Below are 26,332 nucleotides of genomic sequence, written 5' to 3'. Positions count from 1 at the left end.
ACTCCTCTGTGCCTAGAGTGACCCACGAGGCCAGCTAACTCTATTCCTTCAGGTCTTTACTCAGAAATTGCTTTTTCAGTGAGGCCTTACTTAACCACCCTAAATAAAACTTGCTTAGATATGTTACAACTTCTTTCTCTGCTTTATTTTTTCCTCCTTATCTCTTATAATTATCTATCTTTCTGCTCATTTATCTTGTTTATTGTCTGTTCCTGCTCCAGTGACTATGGCTGCAAACCTTGATGGCTTAAAACATAAAATAGCATTTGCATCACTCATAAACCTGCAGCCTGGGCAGGGCTTAGCAAGGATAGTTCATTTCTGCTCCATCAGTGAAGCTGTGATGGCTAGGTCAGGAGCTAGGATCATCATGCACTTGCTCCTGCAGATGTTCAGTGCCTCTGCTGAAAAGGAATCCAAATTTCGATATTTGTTCAAATTTATCAAATCAAATCATTGGGACATACCTATTTTGGGGAAGAAGGAAAAAGAAATTTTTATTGATTTGGTTAGCAAATTAGAGAAACCAGTGAACTTAAATATTCAGGACCAACCCCCAAATTCTCTCCAAACACAAGAATCATGTCTCCTTTAACAGATCTTCAGGATCATACAAGTGTGCTTATTGGAAAAAAAACCAAATCATGTTGGTGTCTTAAGTTAGTTCTTTTTCATACCCATGGGTACCAGGTCTTCAAGACTGTATCTCTTTAGTCAGTAAACTGATAAGAGCATGTTATTGGTTAACATGGATAGAGGAAGTAAGAAAGACTGGAGAGAGGGAAAATGTCAGCTTTGAAACAGGCCATCTGTGAGCTGCCAGGATCAGAAGCCCCAAAGTGGACTCCTGTTATAGAAATACCTGAATACGCAGAGCTATAGCATCTTGGACATACCTATGTTCCTACTGTCCCTCAGAACTGCAGCTTCAGGGTTGCTGGACTTCTTACAGAGCCCTGGGACTCCAAAGGCACAAGTTATAAGAGAAAGAGCCAGACAGAAGTTAGATTGCCAGCCATACACCCATGGTCAAAGTAATTTTGAAGAGCCACCCATTTTTGAGGAGAGAGAACACAAATTCTATCTCTTGTTGGAAGAATGTTTCTGTCATATCATAAGAACATGTGAGATAGGTTACATCTAAGGTAGACATCTTTGAAAAGTACCATCTGCCACAGTCTCCCTATTAGAACTGGTTGTGTTAAGGATCCAGGTCTAAATGCCCACCACTTGAAAGGCAATCTTCAGGAGATGAGAATTGATGGGAAGGAAATCAGATGTATTTAAAGGCCAACCCTAATAAAATGGAAGGACTATCACCTTCAAAGCTCCATCTTGGGGAATTCAGGGGTGCAGAGAAATTTATAGGGAGGGGAACGAGAAGTGTGAGGAGCAATTCACAAGACTTGTCATCCAGGGCAGGTGTCTCAGGCTAGTTACAAACATATTGCTTTTCTGCAAGCTCAACATCATGGCAATTCACACTCTTAGGGTTAGATGATACACTGAATTATTATTTTTTTAATTTTCTTAATTTTATTTTACTGGTACTGAGGATTGGACCCTGGGACATTCTATCTCCAAATTAGACCCAAGCCCCCTTTTTAAATTTTTTTAAATTTTGAAACAGCCTTGTTAAGTTGCTGAGGGTCTTGCTAGTTGCTGAGGCCGACCTCAAACCTTGATCCTCTGGTCTCTTAAGAACTGGTATTACAGGAATGCATCACCACACCTGACTTATGCACTAAATTAAAGAATGGGGTGTAGCGTTAAACATTCTGATGTTATCCGATGGTCACTAGAAATTCTGGGAAGATTATTTCGCAGTTAGCATCTAAATCATTGAGGTGTGTCTTTTCTTTAGAATTTAGAATGCCAAAGAACAAGTTGAAAAGGGGTGGCCACTTATGGCTTCATGCGGGCAGGAGTCTTGTCTGCTGGGTTCCTTATACTCCAGCATCTAAACACCTGGAACATAGGTGCTGAGCCAGAGGAGACCAGGAGGTGTCTGGATGCAAGTGACTAGCGGTCGTGCAAGACCCAGAAGCCAGGGTATCCGAGTCTGACTCCAAATGGACAAGAAGCTAGGTTTGCAAGAGCAGACCCATTGATTGAGGGCAGGATGGGGCAGGAGGGCTGATTAGGAGAAGAGTGCTGAGACTGGAACATGATCAGAAGGCAAATCTACACTCAAAGTCAAGTTAAAATTAGCTTTTGCCTTCAACCTGAACCCTTACAGGTTCTGCTTAGGCCCAAGGACATACTAAGACTTCAGGATGGTTCAGTATAAATCACCCTTTCCCTGATGCTCCCCACTTGTGACTTTTTAGAGAGCATGGAAGTTATGAGCCGATATCTACATTTGTTAATAAACTAAAGCTCTTTCCTTTTTTTCTTCTGAGGGTGAGCTTGATCAATGTTTAACAAACAGTACTCCAGTTAAAGGAAGGGGAAAGGCCTTACTTGCTGATGTGTAGCATCTGCCTGTTTCTAGGACGTAAATATTCTCATCATAGCCAGGTGTTCCAAGCTACCTGTGTGACATGGCTGCCTGTGGGTGAGGAAGAGCTGGAGAGCATCGCTTTCTCCAGCCTGCAGGGCCAGCTTGGGCACATCACAGTCAATCTCACCTTCCACACTCCTGACAGAACCGGGTCTTAAAGAGCCAGTTCATTGCCTCTCCCTGCTACGGCTTGGAGTTGAACTCTAAGCACATTGATTAATCGTACATAAGTGTGTGTGTGTGTGTGTGTGTGTGTGTGTGTGTGTGTGTACACGCGCGCGCGTGCTCACGCATGTGTGTATTTTCTGTCAGCAAGCATGACCGAGATGACTAGCAGAGTGACAGAAAATCTTTTCCCAATTGTTAGAGAAGGAGAGTAGAGCCAGCGTTGACACAGATATGGGATACTCGCTCTTCAATTCTAAGGGGATCTGCCACTCACATGGAACCCACATCCTCAGCTAAATGTCACAGAGTCCTGCGGTCAAGACCTTCATGTCTGTTAGCTCTGCATTCCCCAGTAACAAAACACCCGACTGAATAAAGAAGAGATTTATTTCCCTCCCATAACAAAGGTCTGGGTGGGGCACTCCAGGGCCTTCAGGGACCCAGGTTTCTTCTGTCTCTCCCCTCAAAATCCACACTCCTCCTTGTAGCTCTGTGGTCCAGAAGTGGTGATGCCACCTTCAATATCACTCACTGTTTTAGGCAAGAGAAGGGGGAAGGGGAAGAGCAAAAGGTGCACAGAGCTGAATCAGAGCCCTGATCAAGAGCATCCTGGAAAACCCCATTCAGGAACTTTAGCTTACCTTTCATGGTCCACAGCCAAACCATGTGACCACCTTCCTTTGTAGGAGAGGTTGAGAAATGACATATTCAGCTGGGCAGTTTGCCATCTCAAACAAAATCGAGGCTCTGTTAGGCAACAAGTAGTGTTTGTCATGAGTATAAGTCACCATAGAAACAGAGAGATAGAATCAGCAAAAGAACATAATTCCTAAGATGACTTCCAGGCTCTCAAAGAGGCACAGTGGCACACTTGTAATTCCAGCTACTGATGATATTATTAAGAAAAACACATTTTCATTTAATACATTTCATATGGAAAAGCAAATGAGTGCTGGGCGTGGTGGCACACACTTGTAATCCCAGCATTTGGGAGGATGAGACAGGAGGATCACAGTTCACAGACAGCCTCAGCTATTTAGTGAGGCCCTTTGCAACTCAGTAAGATTCTGTTTCCAAACAAAGAATAAAAAATAGAGCTGGTGGTGTAGCTCAGAGGTAGAATGCCCCTGGGTTCTGTCCCCAGTACTGAGGGGGGGAAAAAAAAGGACTCAGGATGTAGCTCAATGGTAGAGTGCTCATCTAGCATTCAGGAAGCCCTAGGCTCTATCTACAGTATCTTAAACAAGAAAGAAAGAGGGAAAAGAGGAGGAGGAGAAATTAGGCTGTTACCATGGTAACAGCATCTGCTCCCAAGATCATCTGGAGGGTCTAATTGAGCATGGCTTCACCCATGATAGAGGCCATACTAGGCCCTTCACCTCTTCATATTTCCCTTTGGGAAACTCTTAGTGCCTCTCCTCAGTGAAGAATGTAATCAAAGGCTCTGGATATTGGGAGGAGGGAGCCTGACAAGGTGATCTTAGAGAAGGTGACTCACATTGGCACCGTTACCGACTTCCCACCTGCTGTTTCCAAGGAGCTACTTCTCAAGGACAAGTCTCACCTTACCACGAAGAATCTCCCCAGACCGTCAGTCCTCCATGCATACTGGACCATTCTCTGTGGCTAGACCACTTTGGTCCAGCATCTCAGACCCACTTCGGAGCAGAGTTACCATGGTTTGAATGTGTTCCCCAAAAATTCACATGGTAAATTTGTCCTCAAGTGTTGAGAAGTGGGATCTTTGGACTATGTGTACTCAAGGGAGCTCTGCCCTCACAAATAGATCACTGCATTTATGGATGAATAGCTTACATGGGAGTAGCCATCTGTGGAAACAAGCTCTCTGGTTTGCTTGCTCAGTCTCACCCTATATCCTCTGCTATGTTACAATGATGTAGAAAGAGGTCCCCCCCCCCCAGATGCTGGGGCTAGGTGTAAGAGGATGCTTTGAACTTCCCAGCTTCCAGAATCATAAGCCAAACCAGTCTCTTTTCTTTATAAATTTTCCAGTCTATGGTATCCAGTTCTAGCAACAGAAGTCAGATGGAGACAATAGTCTATGGCCGCTTCAAAGGACTGAATCAAAGATTTTCCAGAGTCATGTTCTCCGAAGATTTTGATCAAATATTTCATCATTAAATCATAAAAATCATAATTAAACATATATACTTATAAGAGAGACACGATTGCTGTGTATTATGCAACATATGCACATAGTATTTGTCAACATAAAACATAGGCAGATATAGAATTCTTTAAAAGACAAGATAAAAATTAAGTAGAGCGCCAGGCATGGTGCCGCATGCTTGTAATCCCCACGCTTGGGAGGCAGAGACAGGAGGATAGCACAGGTCCGAAGCCATCCATGCTGGCTTAAGAGACACTGTTTCCAAATAAAAATATAAAAAGTAGGTCTGGAAGATAAAAGGGCTTCCAGGAACTCCAGTACCACCAAAAAATAATAATAATAAGTATAAATTCCAATATTTTCTTCTCACACACCAGTAGTTTCTCTTACATATCCCCTTTGGAGACCATGGCTTACAGTTGCATTAAAGAAAGAAGTCAGCATATATCATGTTTTTTTATTTTTTATTGGTGCACTGTATTCATACATCATAGTGGGATACAAAAAATCTTTTGTAGACTTACATGCACACATCGCCAAGTCAGCCCCCATCCAATCCCCACCCCATTCCCTCCCCATCCCTCCTTCCCATGCTTGGCTTAGTGGTTGACATCTAGTATTATAGCAATTTATCCAAAATTAACAATGATAATCTCACATTACAGTTTCATTTGTCTGATACCAAGCTTTTGATAACTTAAAGATAACATTTCAATATTTCTTTTTGCTTTCTTTCTTACCAGAGAATATTTTTTCTTTTTTTTTTAGGCAAAACTATCATATATTTATATATGTGTTTTTCAGAAAAAAATCTATCCTAATATGGAATATGGACTCTAGATACCCAAAATGATCTCAAAAAAGAACAAAGCTAGAAGATATATATTTTCTGATTTCAAACCATATAAAGCTACAATAATTGAAACAGTGTAGTACTGTTATAAAGGCAGATATATAAACCATTGGAGTTAAATAAAAGCCTAGAGATACATTCTTCCATATATTGTCAAGTTATTTTTGACAAGGTTTCCACGAACATTTGGTGGTGGAAATAATAATCTTTTAACTGAATATTGTTGAAAAATAATAATTACATGAAAAAGAATAAAATTGGACCCTTACCTAACATATTTACAAATATTAACTCAAAATAGATAAAAGACCTAAATATAAATCTTAAGACTATAAACTTTTAGAAATAAATCTGGGTCATAAAACCTCACAACACTGAAATTGGCAGTGATTTCTTGGATATGATTTCAATGGCACAGGCAACAGAAGGGTATAAAAACTCACTAAAAAATAAAATATTGTATATCCAAAGACAATGTAAACAGAGTTAAAAGTTACAGATAGAATAGGATAAAATATTTCCAAATGCTGTATCTGAAGGTATATTAATATTCCAACTAGAAATCCTAAAAATTAACAACAATAAAGGCAAACAATACAATTCAGAGATAGGTATAAGACTAACATAAATAATAAATCTCCACAGATAACTAATCTTAGTTGTCTGTTGGATGGAAAATCTTGTTTCTCTGGTTCTGGTGTGTGTTACCTATTTCTTCTTTGTAGTTAATCTCTTTGAGTATTTTCTCTAGCGCTGGTTTTGAAGACATAAATTCCTTCAGTTTCTGTTTGTCATGGAAGCTTCTTATTTTTCCATCTAATTTGATAGAAAGTTTTGCTGGGTAGGAAATTTTTGGCTGGAAGTTGTTTTCTTTCAGAGTTTGGAATATGTTACTCCAAGCCCTTCTGGCTCTCATGACTTGGTTTGGGAAGTCTGGAGTGATTCTAATTGGTTTGCCTCTGAATGTCACCTGGCCCTTTGTTTTTGTTGCCTTTAAGATTCTCTGCTTGGCTTCCACATTGGTCATTTTGACAATTATGTGGCGTGGGGATCCTCTTCTCTGATCCTGTCTAAAGGGAGTTCTATATGTTTCCTGGACCTGTGTATCGACCTCTTGCTCTATGTTTGGAAAATTTTCTCCTATTACTTCTTTGAAGAGATTGTTGATCCCTTTGGTTTCACCTTCTTTTCCCTCCTCTATTCCAATTATTCTTAGGTTAGCTCTCTTAAAATGGGCCCATATTTCTTCAATGTCATATTCCTACTGTCGGATATTTTTCTCTAGATTAGAAACTATGCTTTCATTTTTGGATTGCTCATCTTCTAAGAGCGAGATTCTATTCTCCATGTGACCTAATTGGTTGTTTGTACTTTGAATTGAGGCCTTTACTTCATTAATTGCATCCTTTATCTCTTTTTGGCTCTCTCTGAATTCTTTTTGAAACACCTCTATTATTTCTACAGTTATTTTCCTGATTTGCTCTTCTAGAAATCTCTGATTTTCTGTTTTATCGGGTTCTGATGTTGTGGGGTTATGGGCATTCATTGCTCCATTGTTATTCCTCTTTCCCATGATTTCGGAAGTTTGTGCCTTCTCTGGGTTCTTCCCTTGGGTCACTACAACTTCACTTAAGGCTCTCTGGATCTCGAGTCTGTGGTATCTCAGACCCCACTACTCCTTTACTGGGTTGTATCACAGAGTCTCAGACCCAGGGAGTCAATCGAGGCTGCTTTAGACTATGGGGGGGTGCCAGGTTGTGTGTTCTCCTATGGTGTGATATCTCTGCCACCGCCACTCCCCCACTGGGTCAAGTCCCTGGTAGTCAGTACTAGGATTTCTCCTCTGGGGCCCGCAATTTGACTCACTGTTGTTGAATATGCAGATGGAGCTGTAATGAACTCGGTGAATTCGCTGCTGCTGCCGCCAGTGGCAATATGGCGCCGCTGCCACGCCCTCGGCCGTGAGGTTGGCGTATTTCTTCTCTGGTTTTGAGCTCCACTCTGAGTGCCTTCAGCATGTGCTGAGCCCAGCCACTGGGAGCTTTAGACGCTCCCTGTGCCGAAAAATCTGCCGAATCCCGCTGGGCTGATCCACAACGGCTCACCTCGGCTGGCTTCCCGCCGCTCCTCTCTGGAGCCTGGTGGGCTGTTGAGTGTGTTGGTCTGTAGCCGTAGCCGTCCGGTGAACTTGCTGCTGCCGCCGGCAGTAAAACGCTGCTGCCACGTCCTTGGGCGTGAGGCCGGTGTATCTCCTCTGTGGCTCTGAGCTCCGTTCTGAGACCCCCTCCTCTCTGGGGCTGGTGATTTTTTTGTTTCTCTGGTGATGGTGTTTTCTGGCTATGAAAGGCACTGATTTTGTGGTAATAGAGATTGGTTGTTAGCGGGGCTCTTAAGCCCCGCTTTTCTCGGTCGCCATCTTCCCAGAAGTCTCATATATTATGTTTTTAACTAGTCTTTTGGGACTTGAGTTGTGGGTGAACCTTTCCCTGGCTCAAGGCGAGCTTCCATTCTCTCATCAAGTGCTATAGGATAGAACCTATGACCCTTTCTGGCAATGCCTACAGTCCAGGGAATTTTCCAAGAATCCACATGCTTCTTCATTCAGACCAGCCCAGAGCCCTGGAACACATACATAAATTAAGTATCCCTTAATTTCTCAAGAGAAGTATGCAAACAAAATAATTTGTAGTGTTAAGAGAAAAGGAAAACAAATTGGCCACTCTGATACGGGTGCTCATATCTCCGGTAATTCTGCCTCACTGTCAACATCTCAGCACCCCCAGTTCTCTGTCCATTCTCAAGGGTCACGGGTTCATAGCAAATGCCAAGGCAGTTTGAGGTCACTCTGACATGTAACAGCCTTTTCCTTTCAGTAATTTTTAACCCTATCTCAGTTCTCTCATTTTCAAAAAGGGGGTCTGGTAGGGGATGAGATGGGAATATGGCAAGCGTGAGAGGAAAGGCAGATGAGAAAAGAGAGAATTTCAAATAAAGTGAAACAGAACATAGAGCTCCAGTGACCACAGGCTAAAAATCCAGAAGACACAAAAATAAGTTTACATAGATCCAGAACCAGATCCAGAACACGAAGGATGAAGACATGAACCTAGAGCAAAAGGTAAAGCCACCTGCAGAGAGGTTTTCCCTTTTTTTTTTTTTTGTAGTAGTAGATTATATTTTGAGAGCAGTTTGGGATTCACAGAAAAACTGAGCAGGATGTGTAGAGTTCCCATCAGCCTCCCCTGTTATCAAAATTTCTTTCCAGGTTAGCACATTTGCTATGACCAGAGTCTACATTGGTACATCACTACTACCCAAAGTCCTTATTTTATATTGGAATTCACTCTTGTTATTACATATTCTACAGGTCTGGATAAATATATAATGATACCTGCCCACCACTACAGATAGCCTCATACAAAGTAGCTTCACTGCCCTAAAGATCCTGTGTCCTGACTAGTCAACCTTTGAGTCCCTCACACACATCTACTGATATTTTTGCTTTGGGGACTTTAATTTTTCAATTAATACTCCTACACCAACTCTCCTTCATCGCCTGTGTTCTCTTTCACGTCCTCTTGACATTCCACCTACATGGATGTTTGGCTGCTTGATATTTTATCATAGAACTTGGATATAATGCCATGAATTTTTATATAAATCTTTTTGTGTTTTCAATTAGGTCATTTCTTTTGACTAGTCTTTTCGCTGATTCTTTGTTAGATCTAGAGACAGTCCTATTAAAAGCCTTCATTTTGTCGCTGTGGTTTTTATATCTAGCACTTCCTTTGGATTCCTTTGAGTTTCAATTTCTCTGCTGACAATATCCACCTGGTATGTTATCTGTTTTTTTCCCCCTTCTAAGTCTTCAACATAGTGGTACTCATTGTGTTTAATTCCCTGACTGATAATTCCAACATCTGTATCATACTAAACAGTGGGGATTGAACTCAAGAGTGGCATCAGCTCTAGTGTTATACTACTTCTTCTGTCATTTTCCTTGCTGAAACACACACACACACACACACACACACACACACACACACACACGTACAAAGGACTATTATTCAGTCTTAAAAAAACAGATCTTGCTTGTATTCCCAGCATTTGGGAGGCTGAGACAGGAGGATCACGGTTCACAGACAGCCTCAGCTACTACTTAGTGAGGGCCTTGGCAACTCAGTGAAGCCTTGTTTCAAAATAAAAATAAAAACTAGGGCTGGGGGTGTAGCTTGGAGGTAGAATGCCCCTGGATTCCATCCCCAGTACCGCAAAAATAAAAAAAGGTGGGGGGAGAGATCTTGCCATGTGCAACAACATGGATGAGACTAGAAGACACGCAAAAGTTACAAAAGAAAGACAAATACTACATAACCATATTTTTATGTAGAATCTTATTTTTTAAAAACTCAAATACATAGAAACAGAATAAAATGATGATTGCCAGTGGGGACAAGGAGGGAAAATGAAGAGATGGAAGCCAAAGGGCACAAAGTTTTGGTTTTGTAGGATAAATAAGCCTAACTACAGTGTATGGGTGGCAAAATCCCACCTCTGTTATCTTAGGATCCCTCCTGGGCCTGAGAATTAAACTGACACAAAATAGATTAGTACAAGAAAAGCATTTCAAGAGCATTTAACACAAGCTTTACATGGCAGGGGAGTCTCATAAGAAAATTAAGATTTATTTATTTTATTTTTATTTATTTATTTTATTTTTATTTTTTTGGTGGTACTGGGGTTCCTGAAAGCCCTTCTACCTCCGGGCTACACTCCCAGACCTATTTTTACATTTTTATTTGGAAACAGGGTCTCCTAAGCCAGTGCACGCGGCTGACTTCGAACCTGTGCGATCCTCATGTCTCCACCTCCCAAGCGTGGGGATTACAAGCGTGCGCCACCACGCCCGGCCAGAAATTAAGATTTAGAGAAGCAGTTGTTCAGTTACTTACATGCTGGATTGGACAAAGAATTACAAAACGTGAAAATGTGGCAAGCAAAGGGGTCTGGGCCCAGGGATTTAACTGGGTATAGAAGTGGCGAGAAGAGGAAGAGGAGTTTACCGAAGTTGGTTTGTGCAACTTTCTCTTGGCCTCAATTTCCTGTCCTTGATGATTACTTTTTCTCCTAATATAGAGAGGATGTGTTTCACATGGGAGTTGTAACTTCTGTTCTTAACAAAGCATTCAAAGATCACAGTGATCTTGTCCTTGCTGTTTTTGAAGCCTTTAAGTAGTAAATATGCCAGAATGGCAGAACTTTGGCATCTTCAACAGCAGGAGGACTGTAGTTAATAATATTCCATGGTATTCTAGAACTCTGCTAAGAAAGATTTTAGGTTCTTTTATCCCCTTCCTCCCCCACACACAAAAGGTGACTACGTGAGATAAAGGAAATATTAATTTGCTTTATTATAGTAATTACGTACATAATTATATATAAGTACTTATATTTTAAATATTGTAAGGGCATACGTTTATTTATTTATTTATTCATTTATATAAATAAATCCTTTTTGTGTGTGGTACAGAGGACTGAACCCAGGGGTGCTTCACCACTGAGTTACACCCTCAGACCTTTTTTATTTTTTATTTTGGAACAGGGTTTTGCAAAGTTACTGAGGGTCTTGCTAAGTTGCTGGGGCTGGCCTCCAATCTTCAATTCTCCTGTCTCAGCCACCCAAGTACTGGAATTAGAGGCATGAAACACTGCATCTGGCTTATAAGTAAATTTTGAAAACTTGAAAGTGGCTGATGAACAGTAGCTGCGCTGAAGAGTTTCTGAGAAGTTTTTTAAAAAACACAAAAACAGGGACATAGAGAACACATGTGCATGTTGCATAACCTCTGACCAGAGGGTACAAAGTGAAGACAGGACAAAGAGCCCAGAGCTATGACGGCAGAGGCCCAAAGACACACGAAATGGCAATGGTCATTTATCTCCAGGCAGACTGATTGGCAGGACTGTAAAGGTGGGGTGATTCCAGGCCTCTCACGCTATTCTTGAACTGTCCTGTGGTAACCTGCGCCCAGGTGTCAGTGGACCCGAAGAGCAAAGTCCAGACCAAAGACATTCCTTCACAGGCCTCTGTTTGCAGGGGGGGGGGGGGGGGGGGTTTGGCAGCGCCCCCTAGGGGCTGCATGCGGTGGTGTGGAGCACCACACCTTTCTTTCCCTAATTCCAGGCCAGGTTCAACCAGAGAGCCTACTAGTTAGTCACTGCTTCCGCCCAAGAACAGACCTAGAGCAGCCCCGGAGCTAGAACTGCTCAATAGCGACAGCTAGTGGTCACCCTCGGAAAGAAGATGTTCTAAACATCATGGAGAAAGAAATGACAACGAAAAGGACAATCAGGACCGAGCCTTAGCTCTGAGTGAAGACTGGCTATTCTTGGGTTTGGGGTATAATGGTCAATAGAAATACCTCTTTAAAGTGGAAGATCCTGGCTTCCTTTCCAACCACGTCTCAGGGTACAGGCCCTGCTCTTTATTCCCCAGCTAAAGGGAACTGCTGTTCCTCTGGACGGACTCGGCACTTCCCACGTGCCTAGGCCCGGCCATCTCTGCTCCGGCACGTTCTTCATTCTCCCGTTTTCTGATGAACCTTTAAGGCTCAGCCCAGCCATTACCACCCCAGAAAAACGTTCTTCCCTTCTTCTACCCAAGGGTGGATGATCTCTCCACCCTCATCCCATGCTGCCATCACTTTTTACATCACTAAGATAGTCGCACCTTACATTTAGCTTTAAAATTATCTCCTATTTCTGTGTGTAGCTATGTGGAGGTACTGACTGTATTTTATTTATTGGAGTATCCATAGTACTAAATGCAGTTCATGGAATGTATAAAGTATTGAGGGTTTGAGAAATGAAGAACTTGTATCCCCCTCCCCATACTAAAGGCTTTAGTAGATACAGAGACCCCATAATTGTGTTTTTCTTTATGGCTGAGTAAAATTCCATTGTATACATGTCCCACAGTTTTGTCATCCATTCATCTGTTGATGGACATCTTGGCTGGTTCCATAGTTTGGCAGTGGTAAATTGTGCAGCTATGAACATAGATACACATGCATTAGTTAGTTTGGTTTGCATTCTTTGGGGTAGATACCCAGAAGCGGTATCGCTGGATCAAATGGTAAGTTCCTTCCCATTCTTCTGAGGATCCTCCATACTGTTTTCCAAAATGGCTGCACTAATTTGCAATCCCACCAACAATGTATTCGAGTTTCCACTTCTCCACATCCTCACCAATGCACCAATAAAAATTTTTTTAAAAAAAGGTAACAGAGACCCCGGGTGATAAAACAACTTTGCATTTAAAGGAGAGTGTAGCTGGGAGTAGTGGCACATGCCTTTAATTTCAGTACTTGGGATGCTGAGACCAGAGGATCACACATACAAAGCTAATGTCAACAACTTAGAGAGACGTTTCAAAATAAAAAATAAAAGCCTGCCATGGTGGTGCACACCTGTAATCCCAGTACTTGGGAGACTGAGACAGGAAGATCACAGGTTGAAAGACAGTCTCAGCAACATAGGAGGTTCTCAGCAACCTAATAAAGTTCTGTTTCAAAACAAAATAAATAAATAAATAAATAAATAAATAATGCTGGGGTGTAGCTCAGAGGTAGAATGCCCCTGGATTCAATCCCCAGTACCACACACAAAAAAAAACTAATAAAAAATAAATTAAAAAGCCGGGCATGGTGGTGCACACTTGTAATCCCCACGCTTGGGAGGCAGAGACAGGAGGATCATGCGGGTTTGAAGCCAGCCTCGCTGGCTTAAGAGACCCTGTTTCTGAATAAAATATAAAATAGGTCTGGGAGTGTAGCTCAGAGGTAGAAGGGTTCCATCCCCAGTACCACCAAATAAATAAATATGGGACTGGGGATGTATCTTGGAAGTAGAATGCCCCTGGCCTCAATTCCCAGTACCAAAAATAAATAAACATAAAACTCGGTCAGTTGAATTGTGTTGGGTAAGCTTAAAAATATACATATTTTAATTTTGGTCATTGTTCCACAGATGGAAAGACTCTGCATGTACTTATTAATCTTATAAATCAATCTAAGTGATTGATTTTAAGTGCTTCCTTTATTCACCAATGGATACTTTTTAAATTATATCAGATATAATGCACTGATTCACTGATACCACTCTCTCCCACCCTCATACAAGTGCAAATCTGAATGAAAGTCTGTTTTATCAAAACCATTAATAAGTCCCAGACAGATCCTTCCATTGCAGATGTTGCTATAGAAATAGTGATAGTTAATGTTTGAGTACTTCATGAGTATATTTCATATATTCCTAAAATAGTCCTGTGGAAAAGGTATTACTTCTTTGTTTTTTCCCAGTGATAGGGACTGAACCCAAGGTCCCAGGGATGCTAACTACATGCTCTACCACTGAGCTATACCCAAGTAGATACCATTGTTGTAGCCAGAGGAGGAGACTAAAATGCAAAGGAGTTAGATAATTTGCTAAGCTTAAACAGGGAGTAAGTGGTAAAACCAGTCCAACTCCAAGCCCAGGTATTCCCACATTGCCCCTGTCGATCTACTGTCCCTGGGCAGTGTGCTTCAGGTGAACAACAGCCTTGGGGTGCAGGTGACAGGTGACATGGAAAGGAATCTTATTACCAAGTTGCAAGTTACCTCCGCTCTGAATTAATTATTGTAATTACAGAAAATTATAACTAATGTTCATTTCATAATGTGAATTAAATTGTATTTATGGCCGTTTACCAGTGGCTAATAATTATCACAAGCAATGCTAAGTTGCAGCTACTATTCAATAGTGAAGAAATTATTAAGCAGACTATGGTACACTAATTTTCTAAAAGATCATAACAGCACTAAAAGGTGAGAAATACAGGGAAATGTAAAAACATGAAAAGTATTTATAATTGAGTGCCAAGTTTAAAAAAATAAGTAATTGTATGTTTACTGCACTTAAGATATGTATTTTTTTGTGGTACTGGGGGTGCTTGGCTCATTCTTTCTTTCTTTCTTTCTTTCTTTCTTTCTTTCTTTCTTTCTTTCTTTCTCTTTCTTTCTTTCTTTTTGTGGTACTAGAATGGAACCCAGGGGCTTTTCTACCTCCGGGCTACACTCCCAGACTATTTTATATTTTATTTGGAAACAGGGTCTCACTAAGTTGCTGAGACCCTCACTAAGTAGCTGAGGCTGGCTTCGAACCTGTAATCCTCCTGTCTCAGCCTCCCAAGTACTGAGATGACAAGCATGCGCCACCACGCCCGGCTAAAATATGTATTTTTTAAATACATGCATATGTACAAAAACTAATATGAAAAATAAAAAAATCTCTAGTAGGATTAAAGTACTTATTTTCCAATTCTAAAAATCTTAGTGAGATTGCTGGGCATGGTGGCACATATCTGTAATCCCAATACTATGGGGGCTGAATTGCAGGTTTGAGGCCAGCCTCAGCAACTTAGCAAGATTCTCAGTAACTTAATGAGATCTTGCTTCAAAATTTAAAAATAAGAAGAAAGGCTGAGGGTACTGCTTAGAGGTACAATGCCCGTAGATTCCATTTCCAGTACCAAAATCTTTTAGTGGCTTTATGTTACAGTATTTATAAAACTAAAAAAAAAAGAAAATCTGAATGCTTTTGAACCATTTCTCCATCCATTTTGTTTTTGGTGCCCATGATGGATTATTGGGCCTTGTGCATGCCAAACAAACGCTCTACCGTTGAGCCACATCCCCAGCCCATTCTGCCTCCTAATTAGTCTCCAAGCACCTAGCGTGCTCTGCCAAGCAGTCTGACAGCAATCTACTACCCCAGTGCTTTAGGTGAGATGAATTTTGGTTCAATTTTACTGCAGCAATTAAAATATTTTTGTTACAGATGAGTAAAAAAAATAGATTGGAAAGATGTGTAGAAATATATTAGATGTAGACGAAAGGCTCTGGGAGATAGTTTGGAATGTGAAGCCATTTGTGAAGTAACTGGGATAGTTTTACTGCAGCTGTGCCAAGAAATGACAACTTAACCAGGAAGGAAAATCGTTACTTAAATACTAGTCTTATTAGAGATCCAGCATTTCCAACATTAGGGTTAGTGAGCACAGTTACTATTGTTGATGCTTTCAGGACGCTTAGCTGAAGACACGGACAATGGTTCTAAATGCCTAGGTTGTATAAAAAACATGGAATGTATAAGAAAGAAAGTAAAATATGGAAGCATATTTTAATGAATAGAAGCTTCATATCTTTAATTTTGTGTTAAATGATAACTTTTGATAGCTCAATAAATCCTCAGTAAGTATACTCCTTAAATAAATAATGTGTTTTGTTTTGTTTTTAGTCATAAACTGTGAGGTCTTCAAGCCCTGTTTATTGGCCAACTCACACATACGGGGAGAGGAGGCTGGGGCTTCAGCTGAGCCCTAAAGAGCTGGAGCTTCTCAAGTTTAAAAAGCAGCACTAAGGGAGAAGCTGAGGTCAGCATCAAATTTGAAATATTTGCAGTGGATACAAAACTATTTCCGCGATGCAGACAATTAAGTGTGTTGTTGTGGGTGATGGTGCTGTTGGTAAAACATGCCTCCTGATATCCTACACAACAAACAAATTTCCATCTGAGTATGTACCAACTGTTTTTGATAACTATGCAGTTACAGGTATGATTGGTGGAGAGTCATATACTCTTGGACTTTTTGATACTGCAGGTCAAGAGGATTATGACAGATTAGGACCGCTGAGTTATCCACAAACAGATGTATTTCTAGTCTGTTTTTCAGTGGTCTCTCCTTCCTCATTTGAAAATGTGAAAGAAAAGTGGGTGCCTGAAATAACTCACCACTGTCCAAAGACTCCTTTCTTGCTTGTTGGGACCCAGATTGATCTCAGAGATGACCCCTCTACTATTGAGAAACTTGCCAAGAACAAACAGAAGCCTATCACTCCAGAGACTGCTGAAAAGCTAGCCCGCGATCTGAAGGCTGTCAAGTATGTGGAGTGTTCTGCACTCACACAGAAAGGCCTAAAGAATGTGTTTGACGAAGCAATATTGGCTGCCCTGGAGCCTCCAGAACCGAAGAAGAGCCGCAGGTGTGTGCTGCTATGAACACCTCTCCAGAGCCCTGTCTGCACAGCTGGTGTTGGCATCATACTAAAAGCCATGTTTAAATCAAACTAAAGATTAAAGATTAAAATTCGTTTCTGCAATAATGACAAATGCCCTGCACCTACCCACATGCACTCGTGCGAGACAAGGCCCATAGGTATGGCCTCCTTTCCCCCTGCCAGTACTAGTTAATTTTGAGTAATTGTGTATTGTCAGAAAAGTGATCAGTACTAGTTTTTGTTTGGTTGTCTCAAAAAAACTTTTCTGTTCAAGAGCAAGGCATGCTTTGATGAAACTCATGAAAGTGAGTGGAAGCTGTCTTGCCCCTCCTCTTTTCTAGGATGCACTCTATGTGATTGTGACTTTCAGGAAATTTGTTTGCCATTTGATGATTTTTTTTTTTTTTTGGTGGGTGGGAGTTAATTACCAACTTCCTTCACTGATTAAATGAAGAAAAGTATTGCACCTTTTGAAATACACCAAATGGATTGAGTTTGTAATTTAAAAAGTTTCTTTCCTTGTCAGTCATTGTCTTTTATGTTTGGCATAGATTTGCCACTCAGTAATGTGTGATGTTCCTAGAACCCAGCCGAAGACCTGGACCGTAGAGGACTATGAGGGGTGGTGCTAGAAGACAGATGCCTGTGGGATGATGGGCGTCCTTTCAGTTAGGAGGATGCAGGCCTGCTGCATTGAGGAGCTGGGGGTGGGTGGGGTGGGGAGAGTACTTACTAGCACCGGAACAGCCAGGGGAATCTCCTTATTTCTATTTTGCATATAAGGCCTCCTAGCTTGTTGAGACTCTCCTTTAGTGAAAACCATGGAAAGAGTCTTACGAAGACTCTTCATAAGTGTTAATAGGGATTTTTTTCCAGCTTATTTTGGTTGCAGGTTCCAGTTTTTAAAAATGTGTAGGTAATCTTTTCCACTTCCTCAAATCCTAATTCTTGTAGATTCATTAGTGTTGAACCAATGCTTTCTCATGTCTTGAATCTTTGTATGTGCATTCTTTTCAGATGTATTAAACAAACAAAAATCCTTCAAAAAAAAAAAAGAAAGAAAGAAAGAAAGCAGCATTGCAAGCCGGGTGTGGTGGCGCACGCTTGTAATCCCAGCGCTTGGGAGGCTGAGACAGGAGGATCGCACAGTTTCGAAGCCAGCCTCAGCTAGTTAGTGAGGCTCTCAGCAACTTAGTGAGACCCTGGTTCTAAATAGAGTATATATTAAAAAAAAAAAAAACAGCAGCATTGCCTTCTGAGGGGACTGGTCATGCTAATATTTAGCTTCAGAATTAGCCTTCCTTCACATTTTGATAGGCCTAACCTGAAATGAAGGATAAAAGTGGAGAAATAAAGCTGCTCTGAAGACTGGCATGTGGCATGGCCTTCTAGTCCAAATAGAAATGAGTGCCTGGAAAGCCGTCCTTTTTCTGATCTATCTCACGCTTGCCTCTACCGTCTCACCTTCCTCTACCCCTACCCCAGGCCTGAGGCCGTATCTTATTAGGGCCCTTCAAACTCACAGCTCATGAGAACATTCTTCTCATAAGCAGAGGACAAAATGTAACTTGTCCCTTGTTCAATGCTGGACCCACGAGAATGGGTCCCCAGTTATTTGTGCCTCGTGTTAGGCTTTTCAGATTTTTAGCATCATCAGACACTTGTGACAAATAGAGATTCTCCAAAGATTAATTAGGTTTACACTGCAATGAGAATATGCATGTTGTATTAAACTATGAGTGTATATAAGGTAGTTGAAGCAAGGGGAAGTGTTTATAGAGAATTATATAAGATCTTTTGAAATAATAATCCTTAGCTACAAAAATCAGTAGTAAGGGTGGCATCTGTCCAAGGTTGAACAGACAGTTGTTGGGTAGATGTTCTTGCAGAAATATATTTTTGTATAATTGGAAAGGACTTTGTATAAAAATATGGTTCTCACGTCATTTTCTGTGACTAGTTCTTGTTCTCAGGCACACATACAAGAAGTCACCTTCTTTATAAAGTCCCAGCTTTATTTAATATCCTTTTTCCCTCTGAGGCTATGGAAGTTGATTCTGACTACTTTCACAGCATCTATAGAACAGATAGAGCTCTTGCTAATACTGAAGTCTTTTAAGTTATAACTTTGAGATTATATTATGCTAAAAGGTTTTCTATCAACAAAAATGATACAAATCCACCTGAAAAATGAAAAGTATTGAACACTGTGTCCTGCCCCGAGTGTGAAGTCATAACTCCACTGTAGAGAGGCAACCTTGCAAATGTAATATTTCTCAAAGCAATATTTCTCTTCCCTTTCATGAGTTTAGACTGGATCATCTTTAAGAATGAATATTTGTCCTTGGGTTGTTTGTGTGGACATCTAATAAAACAGTTACCACCTAGACACTCTGAAGACCAAAAAACACTTCAGTACACCTACCCTGAGCTGCTCTGTAAAATGTAAGGCATGTGTTCGTTAGCTTCCCATCACTATAACAAACACCTGAGATAATTGGCTTATAAAGAAGATGGTATGTTTTGGCTCACAGTTTTGAAGTTTCCAGTTCACAGAAGATTGGCCCTATTGTTTTGGGGCCTGTGGAAAGTCAACACCTCATGGCAGAGCCAAACTGCTCACCCCATGTCTGGGAAGTGAAACAGAAAGGAAGAGACCAGGATCCCAATATCCTCTTCAATGCCATGCTTCCAGTGGCCTAAAGACCTCTCACTAGGTCTCATCTCTTAAAGATTCCAATACTTCCTAATAACGGCAAGCTGGTGAATAAGTCTTTAACACATAAGCCTTTAGGGGACATTCTAAATCCAAACCATAGCAGGGTGCCAAAACTGTCATGGACTATCTTATTAAGAGTGTCTGAGCATTATTCTAAAATAAGTAACTTGGACTTGGTAAGTGCATTACCAAGAGAACACTATTGAGAGTATAGGGAAGGATTCTAAGACAGAGAATATGCTTCGGTTAAAGTTGCCATTTCCCAAAAGATAAGCAGGGTATCGCCCAGGAAAATGGAAAGAAAAGAAAGACTAGAACTAATAGCAACCAAAACGGGGGCCCCCATAAAGGGTCCAACTTGTTAATGCTTTCCTTTTCAATGTGGGAAAAGTCATGTTAGTAATTCAGCTTAAATGTTCTTCTTTCATAATTAGAATTTCTTTCAGATACCCCAATCCTACAATAAAAGCTGATAACCCCCAACATACTTATGTGGTATTGAGAATTAAAGCAATGGGGCTATAAAGCAAAATGTTGCTTCCCCTATATTCATCCCTTCATAGGATGGATCCACATAAGGCCTAGCATCTATCAAGGAATCAACAGCTGGAAATTTTAGGATTTATCATCAGCAGGAAGCCAAGGTTTCTAGTCCATCTAGAAATAGTGAGGAGAAGCTCAGGTGCAGGCCAGTGGATGCCCCGTGCCCAGCTTAAGAGCAGGCAGACTAAACCCTTTCTTTACATCCCACAGAGAGAAAGGGACCCTCAAACAGAGGCCAGCTGAGGCTGAGACGACAAACCATTAGTTGCGTCTGATTTGGAAATTTTGAGTTTTCTTAAATCCATTGCATCTAGATTTTCAAAATCATTGGCATAGTCCTATAAATGACTCTAAAAACATTTTAATTGCCACTCTATTGTGGTTACTTTCCATGTATTATTCCTAAATCTTTTACCTTTTGAACACACTTCTTTCTGATTTTAATGGAGTCCAAACAGTGGCTTCCCTTGTGTTCCAGTGCCCTAGACTCCCAGAACTCTCAGTCTTCTATGACAGTAAAATTTTCATACTCAAGGGGGCAAATAACTGGGGTGGATTTACCTATGCTCCTCGGAGAGGCACTGGTGCGGCTTGGAGACTCTGCCAGCTAGTGGCTTTCATGGATTCCAAGAACAGGGAAGACAGGATGGAGGAGATGTAGGACTGATGGTGCTAGACCTCTGACTCAGAGAGAATGGATACCCTTCGAAAAGCAGTCATGTCTGGAAGACTGTGGTACAAGGCCTTTTTTGCTGTCTATAAGCATGGTCTCTGGAACCAAATGGAGCACACAGTTCTTCTTAAAATTGAAGGTGTTTATGCCCAAGAGGAAACTGAATTCTATCTGGGCAAGAGATGTGCTTACATGTACAAAGCAAAAAAGCAACAGAGTGCTCCTGGTGGCAAACCAAACAAAACCAGAGTAATGTGGGGAAAAGGAGCTTGTGCCCGCGGAAACAGTGGCATGCTTCTTGCCAAATCCCGATGCAACCTTCCCGCTAAGGCCACAGGACACAGACTCCAGATATTTCTGTGCCCCTAAAGGATTTATTGAAAAGTAAATAAATAAAAGTGGAAGAAATTCTCTTATTTGGCCACATTGGGCTCCCCACCCTCTATCCTCTATGAATTCCCATCTCCACATGGGGAGCTTGAGATGCAAGCCATGGGCTACTGTGTCAACCTGAGAAGTGCCCTTTGTCTTGGGTTGTAGTGATTGTTTTCCCTGCCGATCCTTTCCTTTTTCTGCCTAGAGAACAGAGGAAGTAGCAACAGAGAAAAGGATTGTGACAAACTACCCACATGTTAAGAAACTACCCACATTTTTTGTGGGTTTTTTGTTGTTTTTGTTTGTTTTTATGTACTGGGGATTGAACCTAGGACTTCCCACGTGCTAGGCAAGTGCTCTACCTATGAGCTACATCCCCATGCCTTTATCTTTTTTTATTTTGAAATGAGGTCTTGTAAAGTTGCTCAGACTGATCTGAAACTTGCAATTCTTCTGCCATAACCACCTAGGTACCTAGATTATAGGTGTGGGCAACAAATATTATCACAGCAACTTAAAAATCTCATTACCACCTCATATATATCCAAGCTTACAATTCACAAGAGCCACATAAATTAACCACCACACTGCGTGGCAAACTCAAACAAGGTGAATGACACAAGATTACATATCTGCTCAGTGAATTTGTCTCAATCCAGTTGCCTTTACACTATTTTATTGTGAACTTCATGGGAATTTCCTAAGCCCATTTATAATAGTTTCTTTTTAATCCATACAGATCAGTTCCTTTCAACTTTTCCCAAAATTTCCTAGTTTAATTGACTGGGAAAGTTTCTTTAAAAGATTCTGTCTAAGCCCGGTGTGGTGGTGCACACTTGTAATCCCAGCATTTGAGAAGCTGAGACAGGAGATAGCAGTTTAGGAACAGCCTCAGCTACTAGTGGGGCCCTTTGCAACTCAGTGAGACCCTGTTTCAAAATAAAGAATAAAAAATAGGGCTGGCAGTGTATCTTGGAGGTAGAATGCCCCTGGGTTCTATCCCCAGTACCAAACACACACACACACACACACACACACACACACACACACACACACACATTCTGTCTGCTATTTCTCTCTTCATCCTCCAACCATCCATTTCTTTACCCCCTCTTCACTGCTAAAAGAAAGGAGCAAATCCAGAGCTGGCCTCCATCCCAAATTCTGCAAAAGACATCAGATACCTCAAAAGAGTAGAAGCTCTTTCCAACACCAGGACTGGGAAGAGGTGACAAAGGGACAAGAAAAATCTTTATACAGAGAACTGCCCAATATATATGCAAACCTATACTAAAAACATACTAGTCGGGTGTGGTGGTGCACACTTGTAATTCCCGTGCTTGGGAGGCTGAGACAGGAGGATCGTGCAGGTTCGAAGCCAGCCTCACTGGCTTAAGAGACCCTGTTTCCAAATAAAAATATAAAGTAGGTCTGGGAGTGTAGCCTGGAGGTAGAAGGGTTCCATCCCCAATACCACACACACACACACACACACACACACACACACACACACAAAACAACTAGGTTTTATCACCAAAAAGGCATGTTTATCCTTAAAAAACAAAAAGCAAAAAAAAAAAAAAAAAAAAAAACTGCAAGGCTTAGCCCGGCATAGTGGCGCATGCTTGTAATCCCAGCATTCGGGGACTGAGACAGGAGGATCGCTGTTCACGGACAACCTCAGCTACTTAGTGAGATCCTTTTCAACTCAGTGAGACCCTGTTTCAAAATAAAGAATAAAAAATAGGAGGTAGAATGGGTTCCATCCCCAGTACCACCAAACAAAACAAACAAACAAACAAAAAAAAAAAACTGTAAGGTTTGATCAAACCCACAGGCCCATCTGATCTAATCCTGGAAACAGATCTTGATTTGAAACTGTCCAAGAGCTCAGACCAATTGAGTGGCAGGAGAAAGGGGACCAAGGTGCCCTCTGGGGTGGAGGGAGGAGCTTCTCAGCCCAGCTCTGGAGGCCCCAGGGTTCAGGGGCCCACTCAGATCGTGCAGAGAGCAAGAGAGAGGAACTGGGGTTTGTGAGCATTGTGGCTTTGTGTGTTTCCTGTTTCAGCAGGGCTGCTGTGCAAAAAGAAAGACAGTACTGAGAAAGGAAACGCTCAGGGGGCCCTGGGCGGTGGATTGATATCTTGTACTTTACCCAGCGGCTGCTGAGCTCCACCAGAGACCAGAACCAAGAGCCACCTGGGGGCCGGAATGCTGTCCTGAGCTGCTTGGGCTAGAGCCTGGGACCCAGAGGTAACTGAGAAGGGAGATACTTTTGTGTCCAGGTTTGAGACTTCTGACTTTGGGGTGGGACAGAAGGTGCTTGGCCATCTGAGCTTCCCTGTGTGAATAGGGAGGAATAGGAGTGTAGTTTAAGAGTGCTGGGGGTTTGAGTAACCCAGAAAGCACCTGGGATTGGATGCCTGAGGCACCAGTCAGGTATGGGCTAAGCTTCCCTCACTCCTCCACTCCATCCATTAGATTAGAAGTTAGTCACGTGACTTGGAGTTCAGGTGACTCGGTGACTGGACCATGAATGAATACACCTTTAAAGTTCTCCTCAAAGATGGGACCCCATGACACAAAGCTTCCTTTCAGGCAGCTAAAGGGCAGGCCCTCCTACCTTAACTCAACAGAGAGCTTTGACCTAGGAAGGATAGACCCATATGGGAAGCCAATCCAGTGTCTCTATCGTACACATGGCCAGGAAGTAGGAGCGAAGACTTGGAAAGGCAGTGACAAGGCATGGTCAGGTGAGGACTAGCGCCCTGGTCTTTCGCTGTAGCTGAGGAGAGCCTCCCCAGCCAGCTCACTCTTCCTTCTAGCTCCAACTCTGCCTTGTCATGCTGCCAAGGGCCTCCTCAGAGATGCCAGAAAGCCTGGGCAGTGGCCTCACGACCTTTATCTGAACCCCATAAGGACCAGTTCCTTTTTATTTCTATAGCCTTTCTCCTGTGCATCAGCCATTTCATATGGTTTCTTGTTTTTAAGCAAGTCAGTTTGGTTAAGATATCCCAGAAAGCTAGATATAGCTCTACTTGACTGGTTCACTTTAAATCTCAACAGATAGGGGGGATGGTGACCTGAAAGCATTCCTCTTTAAGGGCTCTTTTCTGCTGCAACTTCCCTTCTGAGTAATAAGTCTCAGTATCTGCCCTGAGGCAACAGAGGGTGAAGCAGCCATGTTCCAGTTTATTTGCAGACTGGCTAGGTGAAGAGTCCAGAGAGACCTCATCTCAGACCCAACTTCTCCCCTGTAGCCCTTTCCTCTTCACAGACAAAAGGTAGGGGGCTTCTCAACACTGGGGGATCTATCTCCACCACAAAGCCTGCAGGTAACCTAGGTCACATAGGGAGGGACCTCACATCCCACATTTTAATGGTGCAGTGCAGGCTGGCTCAATGCCAGCTCTTCACTCTCACCTCCTTGCCATTCAGCTTGGCCTGACTGAGATGGTGATTGTGTCCAGACCAGAATAGTGATTGTGTCTAGCTCAAACCCAGAGGTCAGAGGAACCAGAGCAGTAAAAGTGATTTTAAGCCAGGGCTGCATTCCCCCCCCCAACACACACACACACACACACACAAATCTGGAAAACAATATGCTCCTGCAGCAGGGAGAGGGCTAGGTGAATTAGAGGAAGGGATCAAGCATTCCTAGTCTTGGGAGTGCTGGTCTAGCTTGGGGATTTTGTCTTACAGGACCAAGTCTTCATTTTCTAACGTGAGTAGAATGAGTAACATTTTATGTGTATTATTATTAAAAAGTTATATTTATTGTATGCCCTGTACCAGGTGCATGGTATGCATTTTGTCATAATCCTCATACACTCACAAGGTAGGTTTTAGCCCCATTTTATAAATGAGAAGACTGAGACTTAGATACATTTAATAGTTGGTCTAAATACACACACACACACACACACACACACACACACACACACACACACACACAGGTAATGAGAGAGACAGAATACAAGGCCACAGAGTCAGGCCCCAGAAATAGGGCTCTTCTCCACCATCAATGGCAGAGATGCCTTAGGGATGCCACGAGTGTAAGTTCTGGAAATGGAGTTCATATGCACATAAATCCAAGTCCTTTCTTTCAGTCATGTATAGCTTGGTATGAACGAGCCTCTCAGAACCTTTTGTAAGTTCTTAAAGGAAGTGATAGGTGGGAGGCCTAGCCCTTCCTCCCCCAAAAGGAGTAGGAATGAAGAGAGAGCCATTCAGAGAAGGAAAAACATTGGCAACCTCAAGTTCTTAGTGTCAGCACTGTCTAAGACTAGAGTGTGCCCCTCTGATTCTCAAGAGTCAGTCACTTTAGAGTGCCCAGGGCTTGGCCACATAAGACCTCTCCAGAGGGTAATACTTCCCCACCCATGACCCCTGGGAATTAATAGTAGGATGAGAGACAGACAGATAGACAGGCAGACAGATGCTGCTAGATTCCCACACTGAGCCAGGATGGGCAGTGAAGTCCCAATAAAGGGGCGCTCAGCAGGCTGCTACCTGCTGAGTGTGTTTGGGCTATAAATAAGCCCAAGGGGCCAGCACTGGCAAATGCCTGCTGGTCGGTGAAGCTGCAATACCCTCCTCTGATCTACACAGGAACTACCTTCCTAGGGCAGTGGGTAATGAGGTCATGGGTTGGAGATAAGAGGCAGCAGCTGTGAGGGGGCGTACCTCTTCCTTCATCAGTCCCCGGTCTGACTCCAGTGGGCAGAAGAGGAAGGGCACAGAATTTCCGATGCTCAGGAACCAGCTCATCCAAGCCCAGCCCCAAATCAGCAAAGCTACCAGAGATTTCTAGGAGAATAAACACATGTACAGAGGTAGGTAGGGGAGAGTAGGAAAGGGAACAGAAGGCACAGGGCAGGAGGAAGGGACTAGAGCTTGGGTGCTGTGTGGACAGGAGGTAAGGCCATGTAGAGGGGACTTCTGCTCATTGCTTTTGCTTGTTTGTTTTGTTTCTTTGTTAATGGTAGAAACCTTACTGAGGTATAATCTATATGCTTACGAGTCTAGATGACACAACCTGTGCCTGGGGTAAGGAAAGCAAATTTGGCACTAGACTGAGCCCTAGCAGGGAAGTGATCCTAGAAGAATATAACCCTGATCTTCTAGAGATATGGGGCCAGATGCTCTGAAATGGGTTTGGACCAGCACTGGACATGTGGCAGAAGCTTAGCCAATACTGAGTTGACTCAACCTGCACTGAGTCAGGGCCCAGGTCTGGGCACACAGGAGATGCCAATGGAGCCGCAG

At 42.3% G+C, this 26,332-nt stretch overlaps 1 protein-coding gene across 1 annotated transcript; it reads left to right on the top strand.

Annotated features, from left to right (window-relative positions):
• Positions 1-16,179: 16,179 nt before the first annotated feature.
• On the top strand, positions 16,180-16,755 carry LOC308265666 (cell division control protein 42 homolog; the record flags this gene model as incomplete). The annotated part of the gene is made up of 1 exon (XM_080699469.1): positions 16,180-16,755. One exon carries the CDS (start codon positions 16,180-16,182, stop codon positions 16,753-16,755), a length of 576 nt encoding a protein of 191 aa, XP_080555595.1.
• Positions 16,756-26,332: the final 9,577 nt, after the last annotated feature.

This window comes from Muscardinus avellanarius (genome assembly GCF_963383645.1).
Source record: "Muscardinus avellanarius genome assembly, chromosome: 7".
Taxonomy (NCBI): Eukaryota; Metazoa; Chordata; class Mammalia; order Rodentia; family Gliridae; genus Muscardinus; species Muscardinus avellanarius.
Note: the sequence above shows the minus strand (reverse complement) of the source record. Positions and strands in the feature narration are given on the sequence as shown.